We start from the raw sequence: 24,728 nt of genomic DNA, 5'->3' as shown, positions 1-24,728 counted from the left end.
TTTATTTTAGTTTTTTAGAGAGAGCGAGCAGGGGGCAGGGGCAGAGGAGGGAGAGAGGATCTTAAGCAGGCTCTACACCCAGGGTGGGGCCTGATCTCACACCCCTGGGATCATGACTTGAGCTGAAATCAAGAGTCAGATGCTCAACCAACTAAGTTACCCAGACGTCCCTATTATGTTCATTTTAAATAGGAACAAGCTGAAGTCTTTCTGTCCATATTACAAGCCTCTCTGACAGCTTTATAAAAACTCATCACTTGACAGATAGTTTAAGTAGAGTCCACCAACATACTATTTTATCCTAAAAGATACTATTTTACAAAGGAGTGAAAAGCGACAGTAACAATGGCAAACGCTTACATGAAGCATACCAGATACTGTGCTTTATATGTACCAACTAATTTAGTCCTCCCATCATCCCTACCAGGTAGGTATGGCCCCTGTCTACGCTGCAGATAAAGAAACGAAGGCACAGAGAAGAGCATGCTTGTTAAGACCATGCAGCAAAACCAGGAGGCAAACCACCATTCTCTCTCTGGGAGCCATGATCTCAGCCACTCTGCGATGAGGCAGAGAGCAGGGATCATAGACTCGAACAGCGTCAGAAGGCAGGCTGGTGACACAAATGATGAAGGCATAAAAGAGGGTAATAAGGGGAGGTGGGGACTCTGGCAAACCAGAGAATGTTCCAGCCAACCCGTGCCATGCCTTTTCCAGGTGTTCTGGGAAAAAGACACAGAAGATGTGCATATCTACATGAAACCTCTCCATTTTAAAACGTTGGAAATAAGATCAAATTACTTTTAAATATCATGGACCGAACTATGACCAAAATAGAGCACATGGGCCCCCAGGTCTGAAACATGAGCTCCCAATGCATGCCCTCCATGGAACAACAAAGTGGGTAAGACCATGGGTGCCGAGGCTCCTCTGCCCGGAGAGTTTAGATGAGTTCCTTTACCTGTCCAAGCCTCTCCTGTTGGATAATAGTTGTGTCTAGGTCACAAAAATGCTGCAAAAGCCAAAGTAAGTGACACCGAGGATGAAAAAAATAATTCTCACCATGCCTAGAGCACTCTTGGACTCCACCGATTTTAGCCATAACTCAGTCATCGTTACATCTTTTTACCGGGTGGGCATCTCTAGTCCTTAGTATCCTCTCCCACAATGCCACTGGCCAGCCACAAGTCACCTATGGCCTCCCACCCATTCCCCCAGAAGATCTCACTATATCGGATAAAATGTTAAAAACCACTCTTATAAGAATCTTTTCCCTTTGATAAGTTCTGCAGACCAGGTTTTCAACGGCGCGACTGACTTCGGGGCCAAAGTTCCCTGCAGGGGGAGCTGTCCCGGGCATCGCAGGACACTGGACAGCACCGCTGGCCTCTGCCCACTAGATGGCAGGAGCATCCACCCGCCAACGCCTGCACCCCACCATCCCGATGCGACAACCCCAAATACCTATAACATGATCAAATGTTTCCTGAAAAATCTCCCCGGGGTGGAGAGCCACTGCTTTGAATGTCCTCAGAATACCTTATTCAATAATTTCTTCTTTAGTGTAATCAAATGACAGAGTTCCAGAGGGCTTCCGGCCCAATAACTATCAAATATTTACAGAGGGAGCATTTGCTTCCCCAGCAGCGATCTGAGTGAAGGCCGGAAAGGGCTGTCGCTATCACTTTTAAGTACGCACGGTAGTGATTTCCTGTCCTCCTGCCAAAAAGTGCATCCATCCCCTGAGACTGAAGACGCCGCTAATATGTGGGCAAACGCCACATCGCTTGCTTCCAGAACTGCCACTGTGAATCACGCGGGGCAGCTTCGCTAGATAAGGGCTCTGGGCTCTGGATGTCTCCGGATCCCTGCTCGCCGCGGCAGCGCAAGGTCACCCCATTCCTGCGTCACTGCAGCGGGCTTCCCGCCGCCGCAAGCCTCCTGCAGTATCCCTTCCCACCGCTGGGCGGCAGCAGCGTGCTTCCCGGCGCCTCCAGGGGGGCCGGCAGAGGACTGACCGGCCTGGCCGCCGCACGCTGCCGCCCCGCAAGGCGGAACAAAGACCCGCGAACAGAATGTCGCTAAATCGGAAGCTGGTGGAATGGGCCTCTCTTTACTGGGGCAGTTATTGATAAATGAAAGCACACGAAAGACAAGGAAGGAAAAAGGATCACTGAATTAAAGTGCTAATGAAAATGAAGTCTTTCCAGAAATAGAAATGGTATTTATGGTGTCCCCATTTTAAATGACCCGGCCAGCTCCTAAATTTCACAGGACGGTGACTGGACTCCCTTGTCAGGGCATGGGTTAGCCATTCTCCCTTACAGAGACCTGAAGGGTTGGGTCCTCCTGAGGAAGACAGTCTCTCTTACAACCTGTAACTTAAGAAATACACTGCAAGCCCAGCCTCTACCCAGGGACAGAGCCCGGGCTGGGTGGTTTAGAGGGCCCTGGCACCTCGTGGGTGAGGTGGGCCTCCAGAGCGACTGGACCCCAGCTCGGCTGAGCCAGACATGGGACAGACACCTCCCCGCTAAGGCTGAAGGTACTAACTGCGAGCCAATCCCTCCCTCCTGAGACCAGTGGCCCGCTCTTTCCTGGTAAGGCAGCAACAGAGAGAGGCTGAGCCTGGAGTGGAACAGTGGAACACTGCACCAGGGGAAGGGATTTTTTTTTCCCGCATTTCCTAAACAAGCCTCTCTCAGAATGGCCATTTGGGAAAGAATCTGGAATATCCACTGTGTGAACTCCTGACTTGTCCATCAGAGCAGTGGGGCCAGAAAGGTGCCAGTATCTCTGCAAGTCAGACCATCATCACCTTTCCAAAGTCAGCCCAGGACCCAAAAGGACCAATACATCCACAAGGGTGAGCCTGGCCCCAGAAACAGAGCACAGACATGTGCAGAGAGCACAGAGACGAACAGACCGGGGCGTGGGGGGTGGGTAGCTACACAAAGATAGTGGGGAATGGGTCTCCTGGGTGGCTCAGTGGGTTAAGCCTCTGCCTTCGGCTCAGGTCATGGTCTCAGGGTCCTCGGATCAAGCCCCGCATCGGGGTCTCTGCTCAGCAAAGAGCCTGCTTCCCCCCCTCTCTCTGCCTGCCTCTCTACCTACTTGTGATTGATCTCTCTCTCTCTCTCTCTGTCAAATAAATAAATAAGTAAATAAATCTTAAAAAAAAAAAAGACAGTGGGGATTGACATCTTTAAAAAAAAAAAGAAAAAAAGAAAAAAATGTAAAGCACTTGCTAAGAATGAGATAAAAATCTGTCCAGCCTGTCCATGTGCTCCCAGGGAATAGCCAGAGTGAACAATGTCCATTGTTCCTCTCTGCTCAGAGCTTGCATAGTTTTTATGGTTTGTACTAGTCAACTAGGAGCTCAGCTGCTAATGCCCTTACTCTGCCTTTAATGTTTCCTGGGTTTCTGTGAGCCAGACTGGACACTCCACAAAGCCAGGGGCTTTAACATGAGTAAAAGGGTTTCCACAGTATGCAGTATGTAAGATGTGGTTACGGTCAGCAAGCGTTAAGGTGCTAGAGAAATGTCAGTAGGTATCATCAGCTGATGAGAATGTTGTTTCTGAGTTACGCTCCCTCCTGGAGGACTGCTGCAGGACACTGATCACCGTGTCCCATGGGGTGCCTGATGGAAGTCTCGAGGGAAACTCCCCGCAGAGCCCGAACCAAGCCAGCCAGCCGCCCTTTTTTCAGCAGATACGCCCTTTTTTCAGCAGATACTTCGCTTCCCTCCCAGGCAGGATCTGGGAAGGACAAGCAAGGCTCCGAGACGACCTTGAGGTATTTCTGCATCTAGGTCCTAGAGCCTGGGAAATGCTCTAGCAAACCATTCGAGCAGCTCATTGTTAGTTGTGATTCTGCGAAGGGCTACCGAGCCGCATTGTCTCAGAGAGCAGCTTTGCAGAGGTGACCCCTGGGGGGGCAGAAACTTCGGCAAGAAGGTGAGACCCTCCAGTCCAAAAATGGTGAGGGGCATCCTAACGAAGGAGTGTGGGCAAACTCCAACCCGGTGGTTTAGTTCCCTGGCGAACTTGAAGACCACAGATTCCTCGACTCCATCCCCAAACTGCCCCATTTAATTGGTCTGAAGTGGACCATAAGTGACGTTTTGATCTGTCAGTTCCTCGGGTGATTCTGATACACAGCAGTCTGGGCTGAGAACCGTTGCCCTCACCCAAGAACCCATCAACACGGACACTGTGCAGATAAGAACACTGAGGCCCAGAGAGTCTAAGGGACACTAACTCTTGGCCATACCATCAGTGAGCCACACACCTGGGAACCTCCACAAATCCCCGCCCCCCACTCCTGAGCACTTCCGGGTAAACACAGTTTGAATTGAATGGGCACAAGTCTTTAGTTTTAGCTCTTACTCAAAACCTCTGCACGCCTGGGTGGCTCAGTGGGTTAAGCCTCTGCCTTCAGCTCGGGTCAAGATCTTGGGGTCCTGGGATCAAGCCCCACATGGGCTTTCTGCTCAGCGGGGAGCCTGCTTCCCCCTCTCCCTCCGCCCCTCCCCACCCCACTTGTGTGCTCTCTCTCCCTCTCCCTCAAAAATAAATAAAATCTTTGGGGGGAAAAAAAACCCACCTCTCTAGGTGGAGGTGGTCACGGCGTGCATGTACATGCCCATGTGTAAAAACACGCCAGTGTACGTTGGGGCCTGTAGAACACCCCCATCTCTGCAGTGAGCTAGCTGAAAGGGCCCAGGAGCCAAGAGCCCACCAGCTAGACATCGTGGGAGTCTGACCTCAGCGCAGACTGAGGTAACAACAGGGGCGAATAGAGCTGCTGGGAAAACAAGAAACGGCTTGCTTACTGACGCCCACTGAAACGACGGGAGACCAAAGGCGGCCGAGGCACCCTGATTTCTGGAGGGCTCCCAGGCCGTTTGTTTCTTGTTACCTGACACCAGTCCCGTGAGGTGAGTAGGATAAAGGATAGTATTATTTCTACCTGACTAAAGACAAAAGTACAGATGCAGAGAGTGAAGTTACCTGACCCAGACCCACGTCCTGTCAGGGGCAGGGAGATCATTTAGACCGGAGGGTCTGGCCCACAAGTCTGCCCGGCTCCTCCTCACTTTTTTTATTGCCTTAGATCCAGCAAGCGGAAAGCTCCCCACAAGCCTTCAAGTCCCAGGGGATTTCAGGTCTGAAGGGGACCTTCAGGAACTCTCCCTGTCTACCCAGGCCGATGGACATCCCCATTTTAGGTACTGCATTATCCACATTTCTGTCAGAGGTCTTCGAGTCGAACATCTTTACCTCATGCACTGAGCAGCATTTTGTCAAGAGTGGACCCAGGATCACATGACTCAGACCCCATCGCTTTCGACTTGTCCCCTGCAAGCAAACCGAATTGCCTACAGACCTTGCTAAGATGCCAATTTCCCAACCCCACCCAAATCTGCCATGTCAGACAGACTCTCTGGTGGGCCTGTTAATCTGCATTTTTAACACCCATTAGGCATGAGCAAACAAAGCTTGATTACTCCTCCTCTGAGCCATGAGCTCTTAAAATGTTAGAATTAGGGGCGCCTGAGTGGCTCAGTTAGTTAAGCATCTCGTCTGCCTTCAGCTCAGGTCACAGGATCCCAGGGTCCTGGGGTCTGGTCCCCATTAGGGCTCCCTGCTCACCGGGGAGCCTGCTTCTCCCTCTCCCTCTCCCCTCCCCCTGCTTGTGCTTCCTCTCTCTCACACATTCTGTCAAGTAAATAAATAAAATATTTTAAAAATAAATGTGAGAATGAAGTATATGTGGTTGTTTGTTTTACTCTCTGTGCCCGCCACTTATATCCAAACTTACCTAATAAAAGTTTGGTTTTATCTTTGCATTCTGGTGTGTTCCAAGGGTTGCTGCAGGAGCCCCAGGGCAGCACAGACACAAAGGAGGCAAACAGGTAGAAAAGTGTGTAGCAAATTATCACATTGTAGTATATGGCTATTAGGACGGAGATGATCAGCATTGCAATGCCACAGCCTGCGGAAGCAAAATTTCCAGGGATTTATTCCAATCCCAATCCTAGGGAATTCTAACACTTGGGCGCAGGGGTGGGCAGCTAGATGGTGGCTCTCTTTTACACACAGATACACGAACAGGGGAGGAGACTCTATCGGGGAAATTGAGGCATTCTCCTGGGAACAGAACAACGCCAGAGGCAACCATAGGTCACCCTCCAGAGGGTCTCAGAAGTGGAATTGATCAAATAAAGGAAACCATCAATTCTACTGTTCACAAAAGCAGATGGCCTTCCTGGAGGCCACGTGGTGCCAGGGAGAGCATGATAGGGCGGAGGAGGCGGGAAGGCAGGGTAGACTCACCTTGTAGGGCCGGGATGGCCTTCCACACAGACACTGGCCCCTGGCTGGCAAACTGGCCCAGTGACACTTCTAGGAAGAAGATGGGTAACCCAGCTAGAGCCAGCATCATCAGGTAGGGAATGAGGAAAGCACCTTAGGAAGAGAGAGCAGCAAGTGAGAGCTCCGGGAGACCAAGGCTGTCTTGGACCACATTTGCCCTCTGCAGTGGGAGCTGGCTCGCCCTCATTTTCCAGGAAACTTTTGATATTCCAGCTCAACCAAAGGCACCCCGGGACATTTAATCGCCCTCCTCTACAAAATGTGAGTGTACCCCGCAAACACATTCCTTTTTCCAATTCCCCACTGGATGGGTGACTAGGGGTTGTGTGCTATTGGGTTTTATTCTTTTCTCTTCTTTTCTTTTCTTATTATAGCATTTCAATGTCCCCAAATTAAGCTCTTCCAGCATGCAACAAATCCACACCTTTGACTCAATACTGGAGTGAGATTTGGTGAAATCTTCTGGGCATCTCTACCCTCCGAGGACCTAACATCTACTAAGGTAGATTCCAAGAGCCCTTCTGTGCAATAACCCGAGTTACCAGCACACCTCTTGGCTGTGGGTCCTGGGTCTGCTCTGCCAGACAAGTGGCTAGAATATCCCTCTCCCCACCACTACAGCCACCAGCACTTCTCAACGTCCTTCCCCACATAAAAAGTCCCTTCTGTCCTTCAAGGTCAACTCAAATGCTTCCTCCTCCAAGAAGCCTCCCTCCTCTGTCCTCCCACAGTCACTTCCCCAGGCACTGAGCACTTGACAATATTTATTTGGTGTCTTATCTAGACTTGGTGTCTTATCTAGCTCCCTGGGGCTGCCAACTCCATCTCTTTATTCCCTGGAACACCCCCCATCCCCAAGCAGGACAGTAGCAGTCGGGAGGCCTCCACAGACCGCGAGAGGTTCTCTGGGGCTCTTTTCCCTTCAATGATTCTTGTAGGTTGTTTGGGAAGGCTGTGGGAAAACAGCCATGATCTTTGAAAAGATTGGACCAGGAAAAATGTTGCATGGGTCAGAGCCAATTTGGGTATCAGGGATGCCGGAGCCCAGAATGCTGTGCTCCAGGGAAGGGAAGCTGATTTTTTTCTAGTCTATTCTTTCCAACTTCCTGTCTGGCAGAAGGACCCCTGCTCAGGCCTTTCCAGCCAGGGAAGGTCCAGCAGTGTCCTCAAACGGATGGAAATTAAAACAAGGGATCCTGCTCTAGCCTCTCCTGATGGGGTTTTTGAGAAAGATGTGGATTATGCAATCCTTCTCTTCTGTTCCTGAGAAGGAGGAGGCAAGGGGAGCTCTCCCGTGCTGAGGGCCAGAAGGGGGTTGCCAGAGCTGCAGTGGGGGGTGGGGGGGGTGGGGAGGAGTCTGCCTCCCCCTCCTTGTGCCTGGCTCCACAAGGAGCTCCTGGAACCCCAGGACCAGACAAAGGCGATCAGGGGCAGGGGCAGGGACAGGGTGGAGGGCAAAACTGGAGCAGTTTTGCCTCCCCCCGCTGAAACTCCCTCCCTAGCCCCATCCTGCGGTACCCAGCTGCTTGCTGTCAATGGAAACCTTAGTATAGCTTCTCCAGCCCAATTCCTGCATTCTGGGCTGGGACTCCTGCTGAAAACCAAGTGGAAACCCAGCTAGGGGGCCTCGGTTTGTGTGGCCAGCACACGTTCTTCTGTTTCTAGGGCATCTCTGATTGCAAAGGGTCTACAGTCCTCCTAAGTACTTGTCAGTGCATCCTTATTTGGAATTGGAGGGGAGAAGGCATGTTTTTCTATTTTAATCACCCCATGCGGAAGCACCGGTCTCCTGTCTGGAGCCCACCCAAGAGAAAACAAAATACAAAAATCCTAACCTGGGGGCGGGGGTGAGGGTCTCTTTGGTCCTAGGAGGGAGTCTAGGTTAAAATTCCTATTCCGAGATGGGAACTCGTCAGTTTGGGCAGCGTGTGGGGCGGGCAAGCCACTGGTGAAGAGGCTTCAGGGTGGCGAGGGCAAACAAAAAGGACCTGGAACGTGCTGGGTCCCTCCTCCTTGGTGGGCACACAAGACGTACAGGGGATTCTAGCGGACTGGCAGCTGGCGTGTGCCTAACTGGCATCTTTACCATTTCCGAAATGGTTTTCCTTCAAAAGCAGCTTCTTCCACCCAGTGAAGACCAATGAAACGGAAACCGGTTTTGCCAATTTGGCTAAAGTCAAAATCTGCCCCACAGGTGCCCAAGAGGGTGTATCTGTGGGGATACTTCTGAGAGGGTTTTAAAAAAACTTTTTTTTTAATTTTTAAAAAATTTTTTTTCTGAGAGGTTTTTGAGAGTACAAGCCCGGGCTTCTCTCCACTCACGCCGCGTGTTCTGCTCGCAGTCTGCATTCTGCGTGACTCAAGCACCCATTCCCAAAGTCTCTCAGGTAGGCTCAGATTTCCAGGTTATAATCTTAAACCGTCCTTAATTTGGTGTCCAGGACCACACAGCTACTGCTGTTTAGGTACATAAAGTGTGCTGCTACCAGAATATTCGTCAGCCAAATTAGAGTTTGAACTCCCCTCTGTCAATGCCCACTTGGCTGGGGACCCAGTCCCACGGGCTGGTTCAGTGGGGGATCAGGGAGGCCCACCTCTCCCTGAGTCTCCTGATAAAAGCCTCCTGCATCCAGTGCCAACCAGTTACAGTGCTTCCTGCCCTCTGGCTCAGCACTGATGCCTACTAGGGATGGGGCTGGAGCGTGAGGAGGCTGCTGGGAGCCTCCCCTCCCAGCCCCCTCCCAGGGCTCTGCGCGCCTCCCCAACCCGCAAGTGCCCGCCCCGCCGCGCCGCAGGCGGAAAGACCGGAAAAGCCGTACCTCCCCCGTTCTGGAAGGCCAGGTAGGGAAACCTCCAGACATTGCCCAGCCCCACTGCATACCCCACCATGGACAGGATGAAGTCCAGTTTGCTGGACCAGTTCCCTCGGGCCTTATTCTCATCCCCTTGCTCGTCCTCCTGGGGGCGGAAAAGCACATTGTCGGATAACAGCCCCGGGGGGGTCGGTCGCAAGCAGGCCCCATTCCGCCCCTCCCCCCTGCTGAGGGTCTTTCCCGGCAAGCAGGCCCGCATTTTCCAACCGAGGATGCATTGGCAAGCAGGACCCCAATCTGGAAGAGAAGATGCATCTCCAAGCAGGGCCCTCACCCCTCAACCCTGCACTGAGAGCCTTCCAGCAAGCAGGCTCCCTATTCGGATCTGAAGATTCCTCTTCAACAGACCCCTAAACCCCACCTTCCCAAGTCCTGCAGTCAGGGCACACCAGCAAGCAGCTTTCCCCAAACCCTGAAACTGTTGGTTGGTTGCAAGCAGGTCCCTCCATCCCCAACCCTTGACCAAGAGTTCAATTGGCAAGCAGCCCCCCTCCCCCATATCATGCCTAGAATGCCCAGCAAGCAGATCCCTAACCAACCCCCTCCCTCCCCTAAACCTTCAACACAGGCCTTCCTCAGCCCTTTCTCCCTCTGGAGTCTGCTAGTCCAGAAATAGAGCTGCGCGATGCCCAAAGCCAGCCAGAGCCCCTGCCTCACGTTCTCTGCCAAAGCCTACAGGCAGAACCTGCCTCGTCCGCTAATTTAAGGGGGCCACCTCTCAACGCCAGGGAAAGGTGAACAGGCAGGAGGGAGATGTGGGTGTGAAACAAGAGGAAGGACAGAGAAGAGACAGGACATCCAAAGCCTTGAGTTCTGGTCTAAACTTTACCACTGGATAATCCCAGGCAAGCCACTTGCTCTCTCCGAGCCTCTGTGCCCCCATCTGAAAAACGAGGGGCTCAGAATAACTATCCCCTGAGGCACATTCCAGCTCCAGCAATCTATGGACCTTTGAGGCTCACCTCTCCAAATTCACCCTAAGATGCTCCCTTAGGGACAGTACCTTGTTCTGGAATGCCTCACTACTAAGCACCAAAGGATGGGGGTGAAGCCATCTCAAATAAATTCAAAATGTTCAGGACACCTGGACACCACACAAAGGTTCCAGGGACCCAAGTCACCGCCTGACGTCTGCCTCCTCAGTCATACTTCATTTCCTATTCTAGCAACCTGGTAGGTCTCACACTGTGACACAGGCTGTGGGCGGTAAAGAAGCTATCAGGACAGGAGGAAGTCTCTGGAAGAGAGGAGGGCCAACGTAGGTGTCAGAAAGGCAAAAACAGAAAAATGGGCAGAGATGAAGATAGGCAAATGTCAGGTTTCACCTGCTCCGCAACATCTCCCCCTCCCCTCCGAGGCGCACCACCTCCCGCCCAACCCACCATCCCTTTCTTCCCCAGCTAAAGGGGTGGGAGTTCCAGCTGCTTTTGCCGCAGTGCGGAGGTTAAGCAAGGCCTCTGAAACAATTTTCTGCCTCCACCTGGGGTCACACTGTTGGGCCACATGCTGTCAGAGGCAGCTAATATATACAGACAAACACTCCAGAAGTGGACTCCACAAACAGGGGCAAGTGGGAAAGCCTCAGTGTACGTTCATTTCTAGTTCTTATTCTAACATCTGGGTTCCTGCAGTGTGAGCCTGTGGATGAGTGCGTGTGAGTGTGTGTGTGCATACAAACACTAGAATGACCATGAACACAAGCAGGGTATAAACCTGAAATCTCACACAAGCAGATATCTTGGTTCGGGCACCCACCACGGGTTGCATGCCTAGCCCCCAAGCCCAGGGAAAGGGAGGAGACTGCAGAAAGACTGAGGGTGGGAAGGGAATAGCTAAAATAGGTGAGACAGGACTGAGGAGGGAAGAGATCAGAGGAAGGAGAGAGATGGGAGGGAAATGGAAGAAGACAAGAGCCCATGAGAGAGGGTAATAATAACCAGTATTAGCTGCCTTATCCCCAACCCAGGATTGGGATTTGCTTTGTGGATTTTTCATGCCTCTGGTTGAGCATAAAGGATCAAATCCAGAGGTAGGTCCAGGTTTGTGGGGCATGGAACTTACTCAATTGAGATATTTCCCCTTAAAATAAGAACACCAAAATATACAAAGTTATGATAATGAAGTAAGATACTGGGTTTTGGAAGGGTCTTGAAGCTTAAGCTTCGAAGCAGCTTCATGTAAACCCACCTCTCATCAATCAGTGAGTTCTCAAATGATAAGTGGTAACTCTAAGTGAAAAGGCTGAGGTACTTAAACTGTTACTCCCTGCCGTGCGGCGGGGGGGGGGGGGGGGGGGCTGTGTTCCTCGGTATTCATTTGCTTTTTAATTTTTATTTTTAAAAGTAGGCTCCGGCCAGCGTGGAGCCCAACTTGTGGGGCTTGAACTCAGGACCCTACGCTGAGATCCAGCCGGAGGCTCAACTGACTGAGCCACCCAGGTGCCCCTTTTTAATTTTTTTTAATTAAGGAAAAACATTTTAAAAGACTCAGTCATAGACAAAAGGGGGAGTCCTGTTTTCATAAACCTATCTGCCTCAACTGCTTAACGAAGCTGCACCCCAATGTCTGAGGCTACCGAGAATGGGGAGGGACAGGTAGTGGCAGCTCCTGAGTTCTCGATCTCTCTGGCAGGGTCACTACGGCCCTCACGCCCTGAACTGGGGACCCCAGCGCAGTGCGAGCTTCCGAAGCCCCAAAGCTGCCTCCCGCATCCATTACCTGGCACTGCCAACCGGTCTCCCCATCAGCACACGTGCACCCGCCACAGCCCGGCTCGCCTCGCACGCCTAGGGAGCAGGAGGCGGCGCGGGCTGAGCGCTACCTACTTACCTGGGCGACAGCGGTGGCCACGCTGCCCGGGAGCACGGACGTGATTCCATCCGTGCCCAGCACCACGGTGCTCTGGCTCATATTCACCCAGCCCACAGCCGGGGTATTGTTCCGCTCCAGGGTGCCCTTGCCCACACTCACGTTAGCATCCCCCTCGGGGCCGCGCAGGGCCGGAATCTTACAATGAAGAGCGTTGCCGGGCCCGGCGGCCCCAGAAGGAGCGGCGGCCTGCGCGCTGCACGCCTCGTTCAAGTCCCTCAGAGCTGCCGAGGCCGCCGGCGCCCGCGGGCTACTGAGTTTGCAAGCCCCCACTCCCGGCCGCTCGGTCTCGCAGGCTCGCGCGTCAGGGGACTGGAAAGTTTGGGCGCCCGTGGAAGCGGACCTGGGCACACGCGGCGTTGGCGCGGCGGCGGCAGCGGGAAGCTCCTGCTCCGGGCTCGTCCTGGGTGCGCACGGGCCATTGCGGTGGCCCACCGCCATCGCCGCCCCCAGGCTGTTGGCTGGTTGTGTGTTCATTTCTTTGGGAGCACCGCAATCCTGCAAATACAATGTGAAGTTCGTGCACACACACAAAATCACGGCTGCTTTAAAAATACCTGTACCTGCATATAAAGACGTTAACCACTCAGGTCCAGACACAATATCTACGGAATAAACTGGAATCTGAATTTTTTTTTCCCCCTCTCCAAGAAAAACCGTATTTCTCAATTTGCCCGTCTTGGCAATAACCAGATGGCATAAACCGGTTACTATTTCTCTCCTTGATCGTGGGAAAACTAAGGAAATAGAATTTTTTTTTGGAGGGGGGGAAAAGAGGAGGGTGGAAATAACCCTACAGCCATGAGCTCCCTGCTCTCTTTGGATTTCACATCACGGCTGTAGGTGCCCACCTCCCCATCACCATTGTAGAAAGATTCTTTAATTTTCCGCCCCATTTCCTTTGTCATTCAATAATGCACATTGCCTTTTTTTTTTTTTTTTTTTTTTTTTTGCGATAGGCAAGCTGTGGCCACAAAGCTGATGCCCTGGCACCAGCGGGGTTTTCAGACCAAATCAGTTGTGCAAATCCCAGCGCACCATCCCTACCCTCCAGGTAGCAAAGGTAGGGGTAAGGGCTGCAATCAACACAACAAGAACAACAACCCCACAACCACCATAATAAACCAGATGTAAAATACAAGATAGTAACCAGGTTTGTTATCTTACACAACCTACACACTTCCAGATTCCCAGATATGTAAAACAGCATGCAAAGTTTTTGGATTCTCCTTCTTCCTCCAATAACTAATCACAGGAGTCTAATGTCCTTCATGCCCCTACACCTGCTTGGGGGCCAAAACTCAGGACTAATTTTCATTTGCTTTTTCTCAATTGAGTTTCAAATGAAGAGAAATGCCTGCAGTGCTTTTTCTGTCTGCTTCCTCTCCTCCTGTTATCTTGCAGGGCTCCCTAAAAATTAGCACTAATATTTACTACTATACTGTAAGAATGGTCATATAACCTTCACCTCAACAGCACACATCTCATCTAACCATCTTTCATAAATGCACAGAACAGAACTCATTAATTTGCACCCGATCTAAGCACCATGGCTCCAGCAAGCGTTCTTATCTCAATAGCCTCTAGGATTCCGAGCGCCTAGCCTCAGCACCGGCCCCTGGCTTTCAGCACCAAGGACAGTACCCAGGATCCCAGTTAAGAGCTCTCTCCAACCTCCACAGCCTCAGGAAACTCTTTCCTACCTCAGGTGATGTTCACAAAAACAAAATACCTACAGCTGTGAGACCTGCCCTCCGTTCCCCTTCCAAAATGCACGGAACACTTCAAAAAGAAGTATTCTAAACGAATCTGCCCTCCCTCCACCCGCAGCTCCCTCTTCTCTTAAAAGAACAAAAGCAAACACTCACCATGTCTGACAGGGGCAACAGATTGAACCGGTAGAGAGTGAAACCAGCTATTGACAAGACTGGGTTTGACTCCAGCAAGAGAGGCGCTTCCTATATCTCCTTGGGAAAGGCCAGGCTTGCGTCAGTGCAAAGCAAGGTGCCCTTCGTTTGACATTTTCTTGATAACACAAGTTTGATAAATCATTACCCCCTTGGATTCGAGTTTTAAAGGGACAACAGCCAAGAGTGCGCCGGCCAGTTGTCCCTCCGGCGGGAGGGGGCTGCGTGTTCGGCGTGACTCATGTGGGTCTGATTACTAAACCGAAGCCTGCGGGAGGGGATGACAGAAGTTTGCCTCCTCCTAATTAAGGGAAACATGGGAGGGACACGTCCCACTGCACCCAAGGCGAGGCGCAGCCGCCAATAGAGCGGATTGGGCTATGAGGTGGGAGAGGGGGGAGGAATTAAATCACTGTCATGTTTCTGTCTTTCTCTTCCTCTAGATCCCATAGCTGCCTCTCCAATCTGCAGGCGGCGGATTCCACAGTATTACCCAGAGATCGAGGGTCTGCACGTAGCACCACAGCTCTGGGATGGCTGGTGCTCACTCGTCCTTCATTTATAAAGATGTACCTGCCCGCATGTATGCAGACTTCAGATCCTCATGGCCTTACCCTAGGAGACAACCAGTGCTAGAGGGCTGTTAGACAGCCCTCCCAAAAAACTAGGGGTTTCGCTTACAAACTGAGGTCTAATATTTGCCTTCCTATTTAAAAAAAAAAGATTTTATTTATTTGACACACAGAGAGACAGCTAGACAGGGAACACAAGCAGGGGGAGTGGGAGAGGGAGAGAGAAGCAGGTTCCCAGAGAGCCCAACTCTGGGCCAGATCCCAGGATCCTGGGACCATGACTTCAGCCCAAGGCACACATTTAACCACTGAGCTACCCAGGCGCCCCTGCCTTCCTGTTTTATCTCTATTAACACAAAAGACATTCTGGGTAAAATTGTGACTGTTCTCATTGTATTTTTTAGGCTCCTCTGAAAATACTTTCGAGAAATAAAGAGGAAATTACTTTCAACAGTGACTTCGTTCTTAGGTCAATTTCAAAGTCAAAAGACACCCATTCTTTATTCATAGCCCCTCAATAAAACCCCACCACGGCCCGGCCTGTGGAAGTGCAATGTCTGCGAGATGCTTCAAATCGCGATCTCCAACAACCAGGCAGCACGGCTGGGCAACCGGGAAGCCACGGGAGGATAGGATGATCTACCGTACTGCGGCAGGAGCGAGGGGTGGCCCTAAAGATAAAAAGATGGACTTTCCTGTTAGTACAAAGCAATGGCTATGATCAGAAGAAAAGGAAGACACCTTTACAAAGACGACTAAAAGGGGATTCGTAATAAAACGCTTCCCCTATCTCCTTTCTGGCCGGCCTCCTTGGGGGAACCCCTGGCCTAGGGGGTTGGGAGTCTAGGAAGGCACTCAGTCTCTTCCCTGCCGTCCGCAGCCCGCCCCACCGCCTCGGGGTCGGCTCCGTCGCACTCCGCTGGGCCGTCCCAACGCGGCAGTCGGACAATGCCGCGGAGGCCGCAGGGGGAGGCTGCGGCGGCAGATTGCGGTGAGCGCCCGGGGCGCTGCGGAGGCCCCTCCCGCCTCCTTTCGACCTGCTCGAGAGCGCTCGGGTGCCGCGGTTCACTGGCTAGCCCGCCTGGCCCTTCCGAGGGCAACCAGCTGGGACCCACGGTCTGCACTAGAATGGAACGAGCATAGGTTCCCTGATAAAGCCTTCCTTGAGAATCGCCTTGCTTGCCGGGTTTCAGGTCGCTTTTTATTGTAGTTTGGAGTTAGCATTTATTAAGCTCTCAATATTGAACCATTGTGCAAGAGCTTTCCATGAATTATTACATTTAGTTTTGGCAACAGCCTTGGGAAACTAAGGTTTAGAAAGTCTCATTCACACCCCGGAAAATCTCCCCCCACCCCTCCTACAGGGACGTCGCGGGGACCCACTCGTCCTCTCTTTGGAGGCGCTCTCCTCAGGAAGCCAAGCGAGGTCGGGGAGGAGGAGTAAGGAAGACCCGGGTGGGACTACGCTGGGCTCTGGCAGTAGGAGGGTCAACAGACCAGGCGGAGCCCAAAAGCCCGCAGGAGCGCGTGTTTCCGCCTCGGTGGGCGCTAGGAAACACCCCAGACTCTGGGACCCCCGGGGAAAGCCGAGGGAGGCTTATTGGAGCTTCTTCCGAAACAGACCCCAGTTTCCAAGGAGCCAGACCAAGATGCCAGACGGGTAAGGGGCAGGCTTGAGAGCCCCCACTTCCAAGCCACGAGGCACGGCCCTGGGTCGGGTAGGTCTTCCCCGTCCTCCCCCCCGCCACCCCCCCGCTGCTGGCCCGGGACAGACTTTCTCCGCGGGCAGTCACGACTTGGAAAGGCTCTGGTCTTTCTGCGTGCATCTGAGCCGCCCCCGCCGTGCGTGGGAGCGGGTGGCGCGTCCACTTGCACCCCGACGTTCCGGGACGCACTGACGTCCCAGGCTGGGGCGGGACCCGGGAGTACTGCGGCCCTGGGCACAAGTGACGCTCCCGCCCCGGCTCAGCCCCCAGGCCTGACGTGTCGCCAACGGGCCCTCCCCGGCCAAATGCGCACTTGGGTTCCCGCGTGGCGCCGGTCACGCGTCGGGCCCTTCCGAGGCGGTTGACGCGCAGGGAAGGCTGCAGGGTGGGGGCGTGGTGGTGGAGGCGCTGGTTGAGCTTCCCACCTCTCCCCACTTCCAGCCGCAAGATTCTAGAAAGGAGGGGCTGCGTGCCGAGTGCAGGGAGGGTCTGGGGCGGGGAGGCCAAGAGGGGTCGCTGTGAAGCCGGCGGGCGGCAGGGTGGGGGTATGCGAGGGCGGGAGGGAGCTAGCGTGGCGAGGCTGGAGGCCCGGGGCAGCTCGTCGGCTGTGCGGCTGAGTGTCTGCGCTTGGACGGCGCCGGGATGGAGCCGCAGTATTAAAAAAAAAAAAAATTAGAATAAAAGGTGCCAGTCCCGCGGTCTCGGGCCTCCGCCCCCGCCCTCCGCGGCGCCTGTTTGGAGTGATAATCTGGCCCGCGCGCCGCCGCCAAAGAGGCCGTAAATCCGCGTCCATCACCGCGTAGCCATTCTGTCGGAATTAACCAGTCACTACGGCCTTAATTACTTTGTCAAAGGTGAAAAATAGTAATTGATTTCGCCCTCGATCACTTTGCCCCCCGCTCCCTGCAGATAAGCAAATAAATAGCTATTTTGTGAGAATCCGGGTCTATACGGCATTTGTGGGGGGAGAAGGTGGCGTCTACTGAAGAAGGGGCCGTCCCGGTCCGGTGTTTGTGCCACGACCCGGGGGACAAACTGGAACCCAGGCAGGAGAAGGCCTGGAGTGCGGCCCGCCGCGTTCAGGGTGCTACCCTCCGCCCCACGAGGGAAGAAGACAGGAGAGAGAGGAGACGGGGGTTTTACCAGTGCCTGCTCTGGGGTTAGCAGGCGCTGGCGGTACCAGCCTCCTGTCCTCCTCGGGAGAGCAGGTGAGAAAGAGCAAGGGGCTAGTTTGAGAGAAAGGGGAAGAAACTTGCCTAAGGCCAGCGGGCAGAGCTATGACTTGAGCCCAGATCTGTGTTGACTCCGGTCCACCCCACCACCTGGGATGCTGGCGTTGGGGTGATTTCGGGCGTAAACACCTTGAACCTCTATAGACAGTAGATGCGGAGGCTCAGTGTGGATTTCAGGTGTCCTTGACAAGAGACAAGAAGCCCTGCCCTATTTTTGTCTCACTTGCCCACTACTGTCCAGTTCCACTGCAGTGTTGTTTTCTGCTATGAATATGGATTCCGTAGACAGACTTAGCCACCGCCCAGCCTTTGTGACCTTGAGGGTGAATTCTCCATCTGTAAAATAAGGATGATGAGGGTATTAACCTGACTCGAGGGTTGTTTGAGGCTTAAGTGGGAGTAGGCGTGTGAAGTGCCTAGAAGGGTCAGCCGCCTGGTTTGCTATCAATAAGCAATTGTTATTACTCAGGCTGGAAAAATTATCTGTTCGAAGTCCATCAGATTTAGCAAATAAAACAGTTCCTTCTCCCTAGTCCAGAAGCTTTAAAATGGGTAGACATGCACAGAGTGGAAAGCCGTACAAAGCAGATAATCGTTTTTGCAACATTTTCCCTTCTCATTCAGTGGTTTGGTCGTGCAATGATCAAGTATTTATCTTCATTAAAAGAAAACTGGGAGCATCCTGAAAAGGTACCCAAACATAGATGTGCTGTGACCGTTGTCCGGAGACACCTTTTGTTTAGATCAAGGTAAATCTCAAGAAAAAAGACAGAAGGTAGGAGATTTGTAATGAGCTTTACTGTCCAGTTCTCATCTGGACCTCAAGTGTCAGGGAGAACCGAACCAATCAAGATCAGCTTCCCTCACCAAGGCATTACAGTAGAGTCCAAGGCTGGAAATCAGTGGCTCAGCTAAGTGACTAGTCTGCGTGCAAAATGTAGGTTCCAAATCCTGAGACTCAGACAGGCAGGACGCTTGTTCCTGAGTCAGCAGTGGGGATGATTCTCACTTCACTGCAGCAAAACACAGGGCAGTGGGCGCAGGCGCAGATGTAGATAAGTTTAGAACAAGCTGCAAAGGACATTCAAGGTCATCTACAGTCCCACATGTCTCCCTTGCCAGTGAGAAAACAGAGGTCGAAGGAGGAAAAGCAAATGCTCAAGGTCACTTATAAATCAGAAACAAAGTCTAGCATCTATTCTTTTAAAGGGAGAGAAAAAGAAAAGGACTGTGCTCTCCTTTGATCCAGCAATTCCACTCTTAGGAATCTACTGGAAGAAATAATGGCTCAGTACAAGAATGTTGATTTATAACATGGTTGATTAAAAAAAGCCCAGGGAAAAAAATATCCACATTAGATAAATAATAGAGCTAAAATATGGAATGATTTGCAGCTGTTAAAAAGCATGATTTAGAGCCACACAGTCAGCTCAGACAGATTTTCATGAGGAGTTGTGGGAGAAAAGCAAGATGCATTAAAAGGTGTATAACATGATCCGACTGTGTGTGTGTGTGAGAGACAGACAGACAGAGAGACAGAGAGAGATCCAGTACAATGTGAAAACACACATACTGGCACCCAGTGTGCTTTGGGGTAAGTGGAGTGGAAAGGAGAGAGAGAAGACATGAAAAGGACAAACAAACAAAAAACAAACAAACAGGAAAAAGAGGGGATAAGCCATACTTTAAAAAAGGTTGCAATTGTCCTAGTCATCAATTTATGCAAAAAAAAAAAAAAAAATGTACAGGGGCGCCTGGGTGGCTCAGTGGGTTAAGCCGCTGCCTTCAGCTCAGGTCATGATCCCAGGTCCTGGGTTCAAGCCCCACATCGGGCTTTCTGCTCAGCGGGGAGCCTGCTTCCTCCTCTCTCTCTGCCTGCCTCTCTGCCTACTTGTGATTTCTCTCTGTCAAATAAATAAATAAAATCTTTTAAAAAAATGTACAAACGATATTTTTAAAATTCAGCCCTAGAACCTACTGCTTTAATTAATGAGGATGTTCACCCAACAGGCTACTTCTATTACAAAGTATTTAGCCTCTATCCATTTTACTGTCTTCCTCTGAGGAGCAGAACTCAGAAAAAAGAATTCAGTTAATTAAGAACCTGAGCCACTAATATTTGGCTAGTCTTCCTTCTAAAGCCCTGGCATTTTTTTTTAAAGAATTTATTTATTTATTTGAGAGAGAGAGAGAGATCACAGGTAGGCAGAGAGGCAGGCAGAGAGAGAGGGGGAAACAGGCTCCCTACTGAGCAGAGAGCCTGATGCAGGCCTCCATCCCAGACCCTGAGATCATGACCTGAGCCGAAGGCAGAGGCTTAACCCACTGAGCCACCCAGGCGCCCAGCCCTGGCATTTTTATCTCCTAGCTCTGCTGGGCTGGAACTGTTAGAGGACATGATGTGGAAAACATGAGAATGCTCTGAGCCTCCCACCCCCATCTTTGTAACCTACGCTCAACTATGAAATAAACTAAAATTACCCTATACTGAAAATTTCCAGTTTCTAATTCTTCCATAATGACAATATCAATGCTTTCTGGTAAATAACATATTTACTTCTTTCCTCTGCTCCTTATTCTCATCATTCTTCAAGTAGTCCTGCTTTACAAGTTGTATATGTTTGATTAACTGATGAGTGTTCTCCTTCCAAGTTCACATTCTTCCCTGTTTATCCATCTGTCAAATTTCCCAAAACCCAAAATGGAAGATACCATGTAACAGAGGTCAATTCTGAAATATATTCATTATTGGAAATAAGAGATTTCTCATATATCAAGTGCAAGAAAATTGTTGTTTTATGTCTACAGTGTTAGTAAAGAAGATTCTCTGTTTTCTCTTGAATGTTCCTTTTTCCCCTGGCATTCTGTTGTTGTCCTAGTTAGTGAAATTAAAAAAAAAAAATGAGTTCAAAGTCATGCAGACCTAGCAGGAATTCCCACAAGTAGGGCGGAACAGATGTTGGGAAGAATCACTATAAAAGCAGTTGATGGAGTTAACCAAGGCTATTGAGTTGAATCTGAACGAAGTTCAGAAAGACACAGTGGTCAAGACAATGGTCCAGGACATGGGACTTTGAAAATTCAAGACTCTTTATACCAGTAGGTAACACAGATAAGTTTCAGGACTTATGATTTTGTCACTTGGTGGAACCCTTGTAAATTGGGCCTAAGGGGCTATGGACATTGGCACCAAATTTGGTACTGCTGGTTCCAGTAATCTGCAGCACTCAGTACAGGACAAGACCATATCAAACAATGGCAGCTCAGTCTATGATCTTTGAAAGGCAGCCCAGTGTTAATTTACTATGATGGTAGTTGTCTCCTGGGATATCACCATTAGAGTCTAGAAATGATCCATGAAATCTTTTAACATAATCTCTTTGGGTCTGCATTCTGTTTCAGAGTGTTTCTATTTTGTTTCTATTTTCAGTCTCAAGGTGTTCCTGGATGGGAGTAACATGATATATTTATAGATGTTGATCTTTTTACGGTAATTTAAAATTAGACCTAAGTCAAGAGTTTGAATCCACATTCAGCCACTTAACTAGCTGTGTGTTCTCCAGGGGTTACTTATTTTGTGAGCCTTGTTTTCCTTTTCAGTAAAATGGGGTTTCTTTGGTGATTAAATGAGATAAAGTACATGAAAACTTCTAGAATAGTGTTTGGCGTGGACAAAGAGCTCCTTCTATCTTGAGAAATCAGGTTTTAGTGGGCTTGAAAGTTACTACCTGAATTGTGACACTATTATTCCCCTAAACAAGTAACAAAATGATTTCTTTCTGTAGATCTAATATTATAGGATAGTTGCTAGGTATTACTCTCCCTACCTTTCCTTAAAAAAAAAAAAAAGATTTTATTTATGTATTTGAAAGAGCAGGAGCAGGGAGGTAGGGCAGGGGCTAGTGCAGAGAGAGAGGGAGAAACAGGTTCCCCGCTGAGCCAGGGAGCCTAAAGCAGAACCCGGGGATCGTGACCAGAGCTGAAGACGGATGCCTGAGCCTCCCAGGTGCTCCCTCCTTATCTTTCTTGATGGGATATGATCTTTGCCTGGTGACTTGTTTCTTTCTTAAAAGTTCCAGGCCTAGTCATGTCTACGCCTCTGCATCTGCAGTGTCCTTTGCCCAAAATGTTCTCCCTCCAGAGTGAATTCCTACCTATACCTTTAGACCCACTGCCCAAAACCTATCTCCTCTCAGAGGCTTTTAATGAACAGTTAGTATCTCCATCCTGTGTGCCTCTCTAGCACTTGGTGCATTCTAATTATTTTCATGCAAGAAAGACACTAGCCATCTGTGGCTACTTCTGTTTAAATTAAAATTAAATGAAAATAAAATAAAGTGTAAAATTCCATTCTTCAGTCACACTAACTACGTTCTTAGTACCCAATAGCTACTTGCACTGGACAGTGCAGAGGACATTTCCATCATTGCAGAAAATTCTATTGCAGTGCCTTTCTAAATTGTGAACACGTCAAAGGCAGACGGGCTTGATTTTTTAAAAGCCCTGTATTTCTACTTGTACTGACATGCCAAAGGCACTCAGTGTTTTCGAATGAGTGCCTTAAAAATCATAGAATAGCCTCCTGATATCTTATATGTCACCTTCCTGTCTTCTCTAAAACATATTATTTTGTATTTTAATTAACTTTTTATTTTGTTTTTCTCATTTTATTTTATTTTTTTTAAAGATTTTATTTATTTATTTATTTGACAGACAGAGATCACAAGCAGGCAGAGAGGCAGGCAGAGAGAGAGGAGGAAGCAGGCTCCCCGCTGAGCAGAGAGCCCGATGCGGGGCTCGATCCCAGGACCCTGAGATCACGACCTGAGCCGAAGGCAGCGGCTTAACCCACTGAGCCACCCAGGCGCCCCAGTTTTTCTCATTTTAAATCAATACATGTTCATTAGAAAATTTAGAAAATCTCAAAGAACATAAAAATATATAATCCCACCACTCCAAAATATATCCTATTAACATTTTGCTGTAAGACTTCCTAGATTTTCATGTATAGGAAGACAGTTTTTGTATTTACAATATTGAGATAATGCTGTTCATAGTCTTTTGGGATCTGCTTTTTTTCCCCACTTATAATAAATAGTTGATATACTCTGCCCCATTGCCATAAAATCTACATTATCATTTTTAATCACTTTTACTTGCCACAGATATTTCATAGTATATGAGTACATCACAATTTAACTAACAAGCCATTATTTCACATTTGGATTGTTTCATATGTATATGTATTTAGAGAGGGAGGGGGAGGAGCAGAGGGAGAGGATGAAGGAGAAAAAGAATCTTAAGCAGGCTCCACGCCCAGTGCGGAGGCTGATGTGGGTAGAGCTCCCACGACTTGAGATAGATCATGACCTGAGCTGAAATCCAGAGCGAGACACTTAGCCCACTGAACCACCCAGGCCCCACCCCTCTCATATTTATTACAGATTATAATAAGTTACCATTTAAAGGAATTGCATTTTTCTGAAAATTGGATCTATCTTATCTGGAACAGTTTGAGGTCTGCCTCAAGACATGGATACGGACCTGTACATGAAAATGCACCCAAGCCCTGAGCACAGGGTCACTGTACTCTGGGGTTTTTCCCAGTGATGCTCACTCTCCCCAGTGATACCCAGCAATCTAGGGCTACAAAATGCCATAGAACAAAAAGCCATAGTACATTTCCATAAGACTAAATCAGCTTTCTCTTTAGCATAAAGGAATTTTTTAAGTGAAAAGAATATTACTTGTTAACTACAAATATTTATAATTGTCAGTATGCACACTACCCAAATTTTACAACTATTAGGACCAAAGAAAAAAAGCCCATCTGTTTACACAGGATCTAATTAAACTGTTGTGAGAAATAATGCAAACATTATTGAAATGGGCAGGACTTGGGAATGCTTCCTTTAGAGTGGAATTGCCTGATTCAGGGCTCTCTCTCTGTTTTTTACAGATGATATGGATGATGGCCTGTTTTTCCAAGTCATTAACTTGGACACAGCTTTGGGGCCAAATGAGAAGCTACATCCAAACCATTCTAAAAGCCTGGGTGATTGGTGGAACTGACAAAGGAAGGACCCTCAGTCATTCACTGCTGTGGGAGCATTTGGGGAGTGTGATTGCCTGTGACAACTCACGGTTCAGTGATTCCATTGTTGCATGAAGGCCTGGTTTCACTGATACTAAGAGAAAATGGTGCGTTTGTCCTCACATGGGTTATTCAAGGTGACACTGTCAAAGACATTTCCAATACTTTTTTTCCCCTTTAGAACTTTGTTCTTTCAATTTGGCCATTAAATTGGTTTTTTAGGGACGCCTGGGTGGCTCAGTTGGTTAAGCGGCTGCCTTCGGCTCAGGTCATGATCCCAGCGTCCTGGGATCGAGTGCCACGTCGGGCTCCTTGCTCAGCGGGGAGCCTGCTTCTCCCTCTGCTTCTACCTACCACTCTGTCTGCCTGTGCTCATGCTCGCTCCCTCTCTCTCTCTCTCTTTCTAACAAATAAATAAATTAAAAAAAATCTTAAATTGGTTTTTTTAAATTATATTATAGTAAAATACAAGCAGAAAGAAAAAAATAAACATCATCCCACCATGACTCTTTTATTTGCAAGGGACAGAAACCAACTCAAAACTATCTGAAGCTCAAGGTACCAAGTAATGTCTAGGTCAAAGTCAAAATGGAGCCAGCTTCAAGGTGGTCTGGATTCCAGGCTGCCCACAGCATGAGGATCCTCTCTCAGAGTCCTGGACCCTGTCAGTCCCTCTATCACATGTTTTCAGACTCACCCAGAATTCTATGGACCCATGTTTATATACTATCATCCAAGGGAAAAAGAAAGCTACATCTCAACCACAATTTAGGAAGCTTTGGGAAAGGACTCAAAGAGGCCAGACTCTGAGACAAGGTCTTTGATGCAGGTGGACTATTTGGGAAGGGGACCCCCTGAGGGAGCAAGGAAGGTAAGACAGGAATGGGAGAAGAGTCAGGAAAGACAGCGTTAGTGAGTTACCACTGTGGGCCATTGGAGTTTAGCCCCATTGGTCCCTCTGAGGCACCATGTCCAAATTCTCCCACCAGGGGACAAGGAAGGTAGGAGGCAATGTGTCACAGACCCTCATCCCTTACTGGCTGGGGCTTGTTCCGGAGGGTGTTCATCCCCAGCTCTTGTCAAACTCTGCCCTTGA

General features: G+C 49.7%; 2 protein-coding genes across 2 annotated transcripts in view; one reads left to right on the top strand and one right to left on the bottom strand.

The window, feature by feature from the left end:
• SLC6A5 (solute carrier family 6 member 5) overlaps positions 1-14,231 on the bottom strand; it is a 56,184-nt gene extending 41,953 nt beyond the window's left edge. The window contains exons 1-5 of the mRNA XM_047693770.1: positions 13,990-14,231; positions 12,083-12,619; positions 9,200-9,338; positions 6,342-6,473; positions 5,827-6,000 (exon numbers count right to left, since the gene is read on the bottom strand). Coding sequence (XP_047549726.1) covers positions 5,827-6,000; positions 6,342-6,473; positions 9,200-9,338; positions 12,083-12,619; positions 13,990-13,992 — 985 coding nt within the window. The 5' untranslated portion in view covers positions 13,993-14,231. The remainder of the gene's footprint in view (positions 1-5,826; positions 6,001-6,341; positions 6,474-9,199; positions 9,339-12,082; positions 12,620-13,989) is intronic.
• Positions 13,991-23,846, top strand: LOC125079791 (uncharacterized). Its single transcript, XM_047693544.1, has 5 exons — positions 13,991-14,019; positions 14,472-14,611; positions 15,432-15,591; positions 15,965-16,260; positions 23,498-23,846. Exons 1-5 carry the CDS (start codon positions 13,991-13,993, stop codon positions 23,608-23,610), a joined length of 738 nt encoding a protein of 245 aa, XP_047549500.1. The 3' UTR covers positions 23,611-23,846.
• The last annotated feature ends 882 nt before the right edge of the window (positions 23,847-24,728 follow it).

This window comes from Lutra lutra, chromosome 10 (genome assembly GCF_902655055.1).
Source record: "Lutra lutra chromosome 10, mLutLut1.2, whole genome shotgun sequence".
NCBI lineage: Eukaryota > Metazoa > Chordata > Mammalia > Carnivora > Mustelidae > Lutra > Lutra lutra.
This window is presented reverse-complemented; position numbering and strand designations above follow the sequence as displayed.

Coding starts and splice junctions, on each gene's coding strand:
- LOC125079791 (XM_047693544.1), top strand. CDS start 13,991: ATGTCTGACAGGGGCAACAGATTGAACCG. Junction 15,592..15,964: donor GGCTGCGGCGGCAGATTGCG/GTGAGCGCCCGG, acceptor CCCCTCCTACAG/GGACGTCGCGGGGACCCACT. Junction 16,261..23,497: donor CAGACCAAGATGCCAGACGG/GTAAGGGGCAGG, acceptor TGTTTTTTACAG/ATGATATGGATGATGGCCTG.